Genomic DNA, 12,582 nt, shown 5'->3' with positions numbered 1-12,582 from the left:
AACACACCAAAATGCATATTATCCACGTATAGCTCAGCTTTAAGATTCTAAACAAATCTGAGTCAACTAGAAATAGTCATGCAATACAATATTTCCTGACACTGGAAACACTAAGGCTTATGCAGTTTCTCTGGGGAATGTTTAGGATCCATGCTATACATGAACAAGTGAAACAGAGACCTATAAAAACTGATGTAAGTTTTCCTGGTTTGACACTTTCACCTTGTGTGTGTCACTAGCTCAAAGAATAGAAGCCCCAGAAAAAATTAACACATGGATTCAGGGGTTTGTAGACACATGTTTCAAAGAGCTTGCAAAGAAGGTTTCATCATACTAAACAATTAGCATCATACCTAGTACTTGCTACTTCTGACTCATAAGAGGCAGAAGTCTCTACCACATAGCAAAGATCTGGCTTTAATGCAATACAAAACACCATGTATTAATTAGTAACACGAGATTTTAAAAAAATCATTAAAATTAGAGTTTCAGATATCTGCAAAACTCCAAAAAATATTGTTAAAAGAATCTTTTTCTTTCTTACCTTAAACGATTAACACCTATGTAAACTTTGTTTGAAATGTAATCAGGCAAATGTCCTGGCACACCTCCTTCCCCCCACCCCCCTCATGCAGCTTGCTTTCCCACCTGCCCTCCAAACCAGCCACACAGAGAGGACTGCAGCAAATAGGTCAAGACACCCCAAACCTCATTACACAATCTGCTCCCCCAGCCCAGCTCCAGGCTAAGATAAAATCCTGCTTCTCAAACTTGCAGGCATGAGCAGTCTAGCTGGGAGTCAGGACATAACACAAACTCTCCACCCTCCCCTATCCTACCTCAGGACACAAAGCACAAACTCCTCCCTGCCTCTACCTCACCCCAATGCCAGCACCCACTCACCCCCTCTTTTCCTCACCTACCCCATGCAGTCAACTTTCCCCCAATCCCCTTCCCAGTTCAAGAGGACTGAGGAAAGTGCTAGATTTCTGCCTCTGCCTCCTCTTCATGCACAGACTGAACTCCCCCAATGTTCTCCCCTCCAACTCCCTCCCAGCCAATTACTCCCTTCCTCTTCTTCTTCCTCTCCCCAAACTTCCCTACCCTATGACTCTCCCCCTAGTCACTTATTCCTTCCTTATCTCCCCTTCCTACCTGCTTCTGAGCTCCTCTGTCTGAAGCAGGCAGCTCCAGATCTGCTCAGACAGCCCCTCCCACCACCAGTCAGCTGAGCTCCTGGCCTGCGGTGGGAATTCTGAGCCTCTGCACAGGGCTCATTAAAGGGCTGTGGGTTGTGCAGCCATGCAGCTTACTTGGAACTTAGGTCTGCTGTCATTAACATACTTTTAGCCAATCTTAATTCCATCCTAAAAAAAACCCTTTGAAGACTGCAGACACACATGCATCCTAGAGATGCAGAATTTGGATTCCAACTTCCCTCAAGTTGGGGTGTATTTAGCTATATGAGCTTTTGGGTCTGATTTGTTGGATACACATATCTGTGTTCTAGTCACATATTCAGAAGGCTTTTTTGTAATTAAAACAATCATGTGTTCCAGATACTTTTCACAATTCCTGTAGGTCAGTTAAATCCCCATCTTTGAAGAATGGCATGTCATCTTTACTATGGGCCCAAATTCTGAGCTCACAGGTGAGAATGAGAAGTAATACTACAGGATTGAAAGGAGAACCAAGCTTCATGTGTCCTACAAGAGCAGAGCATTACAGGCTGCATCACAAAAGCAGCTTATATAGAACCCTGTTGTGCATTAATTTCCTGATCTTGACAACGAGGCAGTCCGCTAGAATTTAAGGGAAAAGCAGGATAACAGATGGCAGCACGAGTACTGATGAAGTTACCAAAAAGTGCAAGCTTCCTATAGCAAATTTACCCCGGGCTCTCAGACGAATATTTTTAATTTTGGAACCCTATAATAATTTCATTGTAGGATTATTACACTTTTTGGTAACTTCCAGTGCAGTTACAGACATTGTCACCCAAAACTATGAAGAACTATGGTCAGAAGAAGACGACTCAACAGAGGGCACAACTGAATGCAAAAGGTTTGCCTGTCATCCATCATGAATATCACGGAAATTTATCACAGGAACACCAACATAGTTTTGCTTAAACCTGATGTTCATCTTCAAGAGCAATATCAGGCAAACAAGTTGATGGGGAAGGTGATCCAAACTGATAAACAACATCACACCTTTAGGAACACCAGCTTTTACTCAAAAAATACAAAAGAAAAATCTGAGCATACCTAAACGCTGATCGTATGTCTCCATAAAGGCAATCTTCTGCTTTACATTGTCAATAGTCTCCAACAGTGGCCTCAGGTCAAATTTACTTTGCTGCTGATTTGCCATTTGTATTAGTTGCCTCACTTGTGTTTCCAGCCACACAGATTTATCAATATGACTGGCAAGAGTCTTCATGTTTAATGCAGGAGGAAGAGAATGAACATATACTAATAAAATTAATAATTTAATCTGACATTTAAAAAGTCTTTGTACAATACTAATATTGACATTATATACCACATTCAAGAATATCCTTGTTTGTCTTTGGAATCCTTCAAACGTTTCCTCATCATTAATTCTGCATTCATTCACTAAGAATCAATTTCTAATTCATTACCATTCACCAAAATTACCTTCATCTCAGCTGATTTGATTATTCAAACATATAGTAGCATAACTAAAATTGGAAACTAGATCTATTCAGCACTCCTTACTCGGGTCAAACTCCCATGGAATTCCCATATTATGATTAATAGTAAGAATGCACATACTATATTTAAAAAAACAATAGTGGCTTAAATCCATAGATGGAGCACAGTGCACTCCAGAGATCAATGCAAATTCATGCAATAAAATGGCTTTGAGATCCAGTGTATGCAATTGTCTTAGAATTAATTACAACTAACTGTATTCCAGGCCATAAAGAGCAATTTGTCAAAAAGATACAGTAAATGTCTTACCTGGGTGTTTACCATCAGATTGCTGTTTTTACTTAGAAGCTGTGCAAACTGTCTGAATTCCTTTTCACACTTTTTAACTGTGTCTGCGAGCTGTTGGATTTTAAACTCTTTGAATTCCAAACTCTTATATAGATCAGATATCTAAACAATGGAAAATGAACAGTGAAAACTCAAACCTATCCAAAGCATACAGGAAACAAATTAGAATTTACAGAAGGTATATAGGTACAAATGGAAGGGCTGGTTGATGTGACTGTATTAACAGGACTAGAGATGATAGCTGTTTTCCTGTTTCAAAAGGTTAACCCAAAGTTCCTGGATTTGGTAGTGGTGAGGATAGAAACCCTGTCTCTGTGTTTAAAAACCGAGTTCTTATTGCCTTAGCTGAAGAATCAGATTTTTTTTTTTTTGGTTTGGTTCAAATGCTGTAGGAAACTCAAGACCACCAAATGTTGACTAGCTACTAAAAGGGAGACAAGAGAGTCACCCTAGGATGAGTTAAAAATGCACTGCACTAAAATTATTGGTGCTTAGAGTGAGAGATGAGTTAGGGGGAATTACCAGCTCCAAAAATACTAAAGTAATGTGCTACATTGTAGAATCTAGAATCACTTATTGGTTTTGTTCATTTTTTAAAATACATGCAGTTGGTGGTGTGAATTCATTCTGCAGTTTCTATCTGCTTTGGTTCATGTAAGCTCCAAGTGCTGAGTACCAAACAATAGAATATCTTTTGGGGGTAAACAGCAGCAGATCACTATACATTCCAAAGTGTCTGTCTGCAACTTCCTCTGCACTGGTAGGAGAGGGACTGCAGATAGTGTGTGGTGGTGCCTGTAAATATGGTAAAGAAGGGAGAAGAGAGAACAGCAAAATAGAGACAATGGATTTCAGGAAGGCAGATTTTGATAAGCTCAGAGAGCTGATAGGTAAGGTCCCAAGGGCATCGAGACTGAGGGGAAAAACAACTGAGGAGAGTTGGCAGTTTTTCAAAGGGACGTTGTTAAGGGCCCAAAAGCAAGCTATTCTGATGTGGCAGACAGATAGAAAATATGGCAAAACACCACCTTGGCTTAACCACGAGATCTTGCATGATCTAAAAATAAAAAGAGAGTCATATAAAAAAATGGAAAGTGGGACAAATTACAAAGGATGAATATAGGCAAACAACACAGGAATGCAGGGGCAAGGTTAGAAAGGCAAAGGCACAGAATGAGCTCAAACTAGCTACGGGAATAAAGGGAAACAAGAAGACTTTTTATAAATACATTAGAAGCAAGAGGAAGACCAAGGAGAGGGTAGGCCCACTGGTCAGTGAGGAGGGAGAAACAGTAACCGGAAACTTGGAAATGGCAGAGATGCTCAATGACTTCTTTGTTTCAGTCTTCACCGAGAAGTCTGAAGGAATGCATAACATAGTGAATGCTAGTAGGAAGGGGGTAGTTTTAGAAGATAAAATAAAAAAAGAACAAGTTAAAAATCACCTAGAAAAGCTAGATGCCTGCAAGTCACCAGGGCCAGATGAAATGCATCCTAGAATACTCAAGGAGCGGATAGAAGAGGTATCTGAGCCTCTAGCTATCATCTTTGGAAAATCATGGGAGACAGGAGAGATTCCAGAGGACTGGAAAAGGGCAAATATAGTGGCCATCTATAAAAAGGGAAATAAGAACAACCCAGGAAACTACAGACCAGTTAGTTTAACTTATTTGCCAGGGAAGATAATGGAGCAAGCAATTAAGGAAATCATCTGTAAACACTTGGAAAGTGGCAAGGTGATAGGGAACAGCCAGCATGGATTTGTAAAGAACAAATCATGTCAAACCAATCTGATAGCTTTCTTTAATAGGATAACGAGTCTTGTGGATAAGGGAGAAGCGGTGGATGTGATATACCTAGACTTTAGTAAGGTGTTTGATACGGTCTCGCATGATAGTCTTATCAATAAACTAGGTAAATACAACTTAGATGGGGCAATGATAAAGTGGGTGCATAACTGGCTGGATAGCCGTACTCAGAGAGTAGTTATTAATGGTTCACAATCCTGCTGGAAAGGCCTAACAAGCGAGGTTCCGCAGGGGTCTGTTCTGGGACCGGTTCTGTTCAATATCTTCATCAACAATTTAGATGTTGGCATAGAAAGTACGCTTATTAAGTTTGCAGATGATACCAAGCTGGGAGGGGTTGTGACTAATCTGGAGGATAGGGTCATAATTCAAAATGACCTGGACAAATTGGAGAAATGGTCTGAGGTAAATAGGATGAAGTTCAATAAAGACAAATGCAAAGTGCTCCACTTAGGAAGGAACAATCAGTTTCATACATACAGAATGGGAAGCGACTGTCTAGGAAGGAGTATGGCAGAATGGGCTCTAGGGGTTAGAGTGGACCAAAAGCTAAATATGAGTCAGCAGTGTGATGCTGTTGCAAAGAAATCAAACATGATTCTGGGATGCATTAACAGGTGTGTTGTGAGCAAGACACGAGAAGTCATTCTTCCGCTCTACTCTGCACTGGTTAGGCCTCAATTAGAGTATTGTGTTCAGTTCTGGGCACCACATTTCAAGAAAGATGTAGAGACATTGGAGAGGGTCCAGAGAAGAGCAATGAGAATGATTAAAGGTCTAGAGAACATGACCGGCTGAAGGAATTAGGTTTGTTTAGTTTAGAAAAGAGAAGATTGAGGGGGAACATCATAGCAGTTTTCAGATATCTAAGAGGGCGTCATAAGGAGGAGGGAGAAAACTTGTTCATCTTGGCCTCTGGGGATAGAACAAGAAGCAATGGGCTTAAACTGCAGCAATGGAGGTTTAGGTTGGACATTAGGAAAAAGTTCCTGTCAGGGTAGTCAAACACTGGAATAAATTACCCAGGGAGGTTGTGGAATCTCCATCTGTGGAGATATTTAAGAGTAGGTTAGATAAATGTCTATCAGGGTATGTCTACACTACAGCACTAATTCGAACTAACTTAATTCGAATTAGTTAATTCGAACTAAGCTAATTCGAATTAGCGCATCTAGACCTAAAAACTAATTTGAATTAGCATTTTGCTAATTCGAAATAGCATGTCCACATTGAGTGGACTCTAAACCGAAGTTAAGGCTGTAAACCGAGGGCTGTGCTTAACGGGACCTGACCCCCATCCTGGACAGACAGTTCTCAGATTTCTCTGCTTGCTGGTTTACCTCGCTGATGGACAGCAAAACATTTGTGTTTTGGAGTGCTCTGCTTGCTCTCACTCGGGACACCACAGCACTCTGCTACATGGAACCAGACCTGCCCCCGGGGACTCTGCTGCATCTCATGGACACGTTGCCGGCAGCCTGGCTGCACTGTCTGCAGGCTGCCATCCGGGAGGACTATCAAGGGGATGTCAGGATCCAGGGGGCCCTATGGGAGAGCTTCCACTCTGAAGAGCACTAACAGTCTCTCCGGTCTGCCCCACCAGGGGCATGTGCCCCATTCCTCCCTCTCCTCCTTCCACTTCCCTAGCCCCCCCTTCCTGATGTCAAATAAAAGACACGTGTTTTCAAAAATAACAATTCTCTTTATTCAACACAACTGGGGAAGAGGAATGAAACTGTCGGGAGACAGGGAAAAGGAGGTGGGAGAGGGCAGGAGAGAGGGTGGGAGAGGGGAGGAGGAAACCTGGGAGGAGGGAGCTGGAAGGGGGAAGCAAGGGGAAGGAGGGGGAGGGGAAACTTAGGGATCGGGGTGGGGGTCTTGCCGGGCCAACTGCCTCCCAGCACGGCGAGGGAGTGGGCCTCAGCGTCTCCGGGGTGATGGGGTGGAGGATGCGGAGGTTGAGGTGGAGGGTGTGGACATTAAGGAGGAGGGTGTGGGGGTTGAGGAAGAAGAGGTGGGAGAGGGGCAGGAGTGGGAGGAGGGACAGTAGTTGGGAGGGCAGCAGGCGCAGGATGGGCAAGGGGCACCATGCTCTGCAGCAGGGCCTGCAGGGTAGCATTTCTGGTTCGCTCCTCAGCCAACTGCTCCTGGTGGAGCTGCAGGTCTGCCCGCATCCAGGCCTCCACGGTGTGGGTCAGGGCTCGCAGGGACGCCAGGTGCTGGTCCCAGTAATTTTGCTTCGTGGTGGTGGTCCGGAGCAGGCCGCGGGTACAGGAGCATGTCCTGGGAGGTGTGGAGCGCCCTGCACGAGCAGCTGGTGCAGCTGTAGAGAAAGAAGAGAAGTGGTCAGTTCTCCCTGGGGACACAGTGGTTGATGCCCAGCCCTCCCGCTGCGACGTGAGGGCAACCGTGCCCTGCACCGTCAGAGCCGTTGTGTTTGTACAGAGGCCATGGTCAGGATGTCTGGCTCTCCTTGGGACTGGGAGCTGCCCCAAGACCGCACCCATGCCCCTGTGCCGTGTATAGTGTGGCCTGGGCGGGGGGGGAGAGATGTCCCCTGCCTCTGTGTAGAGGGGGCGTGTGAAGGGAGAGCATCCTACTGGGTCTGCCCCGGGGTCGGGAGCGTGTCAGGTCTCTTCACACACGCATGTGCCTATTGGGCCATGGCCCCCGGGAGTCACGCAGCTGGAGCCACCTGCCCAAGGGTGGCATGGCACATGGTTGCACGTGCACAGCTGGCTGCATGATCCGTGGGAGTCATGGCGCACGCACGCGGTCCCTGGTCTCCCTCCCTGCCTCCCCCCTGGGCAGGGGACAGTGCTGGCACTTACCCAGTATGGCCTCCCCGGATGACCCTGCCGACTCCAGTGCTGGAACTGCTTACGGTGGCCCCTCTGGTGCGCCCGGATCAGGGCCCTCCGGTCCCAGCTCGCTGCCTCCCGGGCTGGCGCACACCGCCCCACCACCCAAGAGTCAGTCGAGGGTGGGGAAATAGGAGAAGGTGGCAGCCTTTGCTGCGGCGCTGCCCCTGGTGGCCCTGGCGTACACCTGCCGCAGCTCTTTCGCTTTCAGGCGCACCTGCTCTTGGGTGTGCCTGTGTCCCTTTTGGGCAATGGCAGTCGCTATGCGGCCGTAGACGGCCACATTCCTCCACCTAGTGCAGGGATCATGGAGGTTGGGGGCCTGCCCCCAAACCTCAATGAGGTCCATGACCTCCGCACTAGTCCAGGAGGGCGTGCAAGTCTACGGCCCCTGGCTGGCCCCTGAGTGCTAGGGGACTGGGCGGGGGATGGCTGGCTGTCACTGGCTCCCTGGCTCATCATGGGGCCACTGGGTCAGGGGCAGAGATTGCTGGAAGGCCTGTCTCTGGCAAGTGCCGTCTGGCCAAAGTCTCCCTTTTTAAGGGCCACGGGGCTGGGGAAGAGGAGAGTTTTCCTGGTTTGGCCCAGAGTGGCCACCAGGGGGAACCTGGGAAGGGCTAGCCTCCCACTAGTTCGAATTAAGTGGCTACACAGCCCTTAATTCGAACTACTTAATTTGAACTAGGCGTTAGTCCTTGTAGAATGAGGTTAACCTAGTTCGAATTAAGCGCTCCGCTAGTTCGAATTAAGTTCGAACTAGCAGTTTGCATGTATAGACGCTATGAAAGTTAATTCGAACTAACAACTGTTAGTTCGAATTAACTTTGTAGTGTAGACAGACCCTCAGGGATGATCTAGACAGTATTTGGTCCTGCCATGAGGGCAGGGGACTGGACTCAATGACCTCTTGAGGTCCCTTCCAGTCCTAGTATTCTATGATTCTATGGTCTGGAGAGCCATAAGGCATCTCACCATCGTTACAGCTGCCTGTATCTTTGCAGCTCCCTGTCCCCACATCCCTGGAAAATCTACTATGGAGCTCCCAGCCAAAATGTAGGCTGATGTCCCAAGCCCTTCCCCACAAAGGGAGAGTGTGAGATGGAAAATAGCAAGGAGAGCAGTGGCAACAAAATACACCAGGGTCAGTGCAGGGGTAAGGAGCAGGGATGTTAAATTTTGATTAATCAGCTAATGGAGTAGTTGATGGCATTTCCATCGACTACTCGATTAGTCAATGGGGGGGGGGGGTCACTATCCCACTGTGCTTCTCCCTTTTAAATACACAGGAGCCACCCGTGACTCTTGTATATTTCAAAGGGAGAGATGCAGTAGGTTCCTGCTACCTATCTCCCACTTGAAATGCACAAGAGCCACTATTTCAAAGGGGGAGAGGTAGCAAGAACCCACGCCAGCAGGGACCAAAGCTGTCCCTGCTGGCGCGGGTTTCCCTCTGTGCCTGTGGCTTTTGTACATTTCAAAGTGAGAGGAGATGCAGTCGGACCAGCATGAAACAGAGTGGAACTGTTTAAATCCCTGCTCGTGCCATTTCCCCTCTGCCCTCCCTGCCCCCCGTGGAGACAGTGCTGGGGGGAACTGGTTTTAAGTCGGCAAGAAGGGAAGTGACTAGTCGAATTCCTACTCAACTACCTCATAAGCATTTGCTTATCGGGTAGTTGACAAGTTGCTTACATCCCTAGTGGGAGGTTAATCTAGCTTATTGATTTCACTGTAAAGGGTTTCTGAATGGGTTGCAAAATGTGGGATGAAAGGATTAATATTCTTTAAAGAAAAGGCTGGGCCAATTCCAACACATGTACAATCTATACTCTTCTTATGCCAGTTAAAAGCTGTTGAAGTTTCATTACATATGACTTACTTGTTCTTCCAATTTGGAATTCTTATCTAAAATTTGTAGCATGTGTTCCTTCAGAGCAGCATTCTCATGTTCTGCAAGCTTTCCTCTTTTAATCTGGGGGCAAAGGTAAAAAAATAATAAACCACCTTCCAGATTAACAGAACGGTTAAATGGAAAGTTCTATTGGGGCAAATGGTAAAATGCTTCTTTGCATGCTTCAGAAAGGGACGAACAGCATCAGCTGCTTACTTTAATATCTTAAATCATATTGAAAGGAACTGTGAGAGGACAGAAAAATAGTTTTGTAGGTTTACCACCCTTTAGTCCCTTTGAAGGCACACCCCAATCACAGTACAAATAGAGGTCTAGATTACAGTACCTTTACAGGACAGCCATATTGTTTATAGGGACAATCTACTTCTGCCTCAGGGCACACAGAAAAGTGTTCATCAATCTGCAATTATTTACAAAACAAAGTGGTAGTGATAAAATTATTGAATACCTGCATTGAATCTAAACTCCTCTATAGGGTGAAAAATGCCAAAGTGATGTTAAGATTTGTCACATACAATGGAAATTGGTTAATTAGTGTCAACAAATGAGACAGATGATTTATAATAATGCAATGGGCAAAAGCTCTGCAAAGCATAGTGCATTCTAGGATATGCTTTGATAAGATCACATATCAATTTTAGAAACCAACAGGAGTAGCTGATTCATATTGCCAAATGTCGACTCGTGAGGCCTATGATGTAACTTTTAGTTTTCACAAAACTATATAATTTGCCAATTTACAGTTAGTAATACAACAAAATAATACCTCCTTTTTCAGGATTATCTGAGAACAGTTGTGGAGACAAGGCACAGGAAAATCTGGACAATCATTTTTCTCATGGTTCTGAAAAAAAAAATTTGATCAGGAATGGCTTATATACCAGTCTTATTATTTATGAACAACTCAGTTTTTAAAGATTGTACAGTTAATGCAAAGTAGAAATAGACAAGATATATATTCTTTACAGAATACTTACTATAAATACACACATTGGTGGCACTCAGAAAATAATTACATACACAGACTTAAAGGAATGTTATGGTTGCAAAAATCAAGCATTCAATAGCCTTACTTAAATCCTTGGAAATGTGCAGAGGAGGAAATGTTGCCAGAATTTGTTTAATATGAGCAAAACAACACACTTTTTCCTAGCCTTGATCTTGGAAATGACTAAATCATTTTGACTGAAACATTCAAAAAGCAGATTTAGACATTTGAGGCCAAATTTCTCTTGTGTAATTCCCAGACAGAGATAAATTTGTGCCATTGTGCGTAGAAAAAAATTACTAATTTGTCAAAAAGAGTATATTTAAATATAATTTTGTTAAGTATTATTTTCAAAGAGGTATGTGGAACTGAATCCAATTTTTACCTACAGTTATCAATAATAATGTTACAAGTTACATATATGTTATTCAGATATTTAAATGAATTCTGTTTTATAAGCATAAAACCACACAGCTACTTTGAACTGCTGTGAAAAAGGTTCCAAACAGCTGAATTTATAATATGTGTTTGGGAAATCTTTCACAATCTTACCTTTAAATTAACTGAAACCATGTATGTGTTACAATACTGGCATATTTCTTCTCGAAATTTACAGTGCAGAATTAAGTGATCTTTTAAATCTTTCCGAAGAATTTGATCATGACATCCATCATTAGTGCACTGAACACATTCAAATAAGCATTGCTGAAGGTGATCCTGTGCCATGCAACAAAACAGCATCATATTTTAAAAGTCATATGAGTGTAGAATGCATTAAGTAGGTTAGAATATAGTTAATTGTGCCATTAGTTAACATACCAAAGTGTTTGCTAGAGATATTAAAACACTAAATAGGTTAATTTAAAGAAAACCAAGACAACACTCTACCATTAATGGCTCCTGTCAAGGCTTTTTCCCCACTCTGGCATGATAAATGCAGAAGTGGGGGCCCACAAAAGTACCCCAAACCCTTCTCTTTCCAGGCTTTGGTATAAAGCTTCCCCCCAAAATCTTAAAACCCTAGATTTTGGGGATAAAAAATCCACTGCCACCACCCAAGTAATGATAAGGAAATCAGGGAAATCTCAGCCCCTAAAGTAAAACCAGGACACAAAAATTAACCAATACTAGGTTAATAAAAAGAAAAGAAAGAACGAACTTTTATCATCACCATAAGAACATAAGAACGGCCGTACTGGGTCAGACCAAAGGTCCATCTAGCCCAGTATCCTGTCTACTGACAGTGGCCAACAGGTGCCCCAGAGAGGGTGGACTGAAGACAATGATCAAGCGATTTGTCTCCTGCCGTCCCTCTCCAGCCTCTGACAGACAGAGGCGAAGGACACCACTTTATCCCCTGGCTAATAGCCTTTTATGGACCTAACCTCCATGAAATTATCTAGCTTCTCTTTAAACTCTATTATAGTCCTAGCCTTCACAGCCTCCTCTGGCAAGGAGTTCCATAGGTTGACTACACGCTGTGTGAAGAAGAACTTTCTTTTATTAGTTTTAAACCTACACACATAATGACTAGATGGAAAAGTCACCAATTAATATACACATGGGGGATTCCACAATGGGCCCAAACTTAGTTGCAAAAGAGAGAAAACCCCATTTTTAGATGCAGAGACATCATATTCCCATTCCCAAACCATAAAACCTAACAGATTTATCTAAACTTTATCCTACTTACAGATAGTGAAGAGTCTTTTCTTAGAGGGAGACATAGTGTCTGTCCCCCTCAGTAGCTGGAGAGAAACTGCCCAGAGACAAAAAAGGGAAAAAAACCCAAAAATTCCTTTGTCTGAAAGTTTGAAATTCCTACCTGAATTCCTATTGGCTGACTCTACCTGGCTTAGGTAAGGGACACAGTTAACCCCTTAGTCACCAGGATGCTGGCTAACCCTCATGATCATGACCGCTCCTGTAACTGAAGTCAGAGAAAGATCTGAATTTTCAGAGAGAATCTTTGCTGGATTTCCACTCCTTG

The 12,582-nt window shown here is 43.9% G+C and overlaps 1 protein-coding gene across 14 annotated transcripts in view; it reads right to left on the bottom strand.

The window, feature by feature from the left end:
- The window catches only part of TRAF5 (TNF receptor associated factor 5), a 72,624-nt gene that overhangs the window by 14,909 nt on the left and 45,133 nt on the right, over window positions 1-12,582 (bottom strand). For 13 of the 14 annotated variants that reach the window (XR_012902894.1, XR_012902898.1, XR_012902899.1 and 10 more), the window contains 6 exons: window positions 11,145-11,309; window positions 10,371-10,448; window positions 9,930-10,004; window positions 9,572-9,664; window positions 2,988-3,128; window positions 2,268-2,436 (listed from right to left, as the gene is read on the bottom strand). Coding sequence is in view for 1 of the 14 variants with exons in the window: in XM_075925132.1 (XP_075781247.1) it covers window positions 2,268-2,436; window positions 2,988-3,128; window positions 9,572-9,664; window positions 9,930-10,004; window positions 10,371-10,448; window positions 11,145-11,309 (721 nt within the window). In the remaining 13 variants the exon portion in view is untranslated. The remainder of the gene's footprint in view (window positions 1-2,267; window positions 2,437-2,987; window positions 3,129-9,571; window positions 9,665-9,929; window positions 10,005-10,370; window positions 10,449-11,144; window positions 11,310-12,582) is intronic. The other variant, XR_012902900.1, reaches the window with a different exon arrangement.

Source organism: Pelodiscus sinensis, chromosome 3 (genome assembly GCF_049634645.1).
Source record: "Pelodiscus sinensis isolate JC-2024 chromosome 3, ASM4963464v1, whole genome shotgun sequence".
NCBI classification, from domain to species: Eukaryota; Metazoa; Chordata; order Testudines; family Trionychidae; genus Pelodiscus; species Pelodiscus sinensis.
The sequence above is the reverse complement of the archived record's forward strand: the minus strand, read 5'-3'. Positions and strand labels throughout refer to the sequence as shown.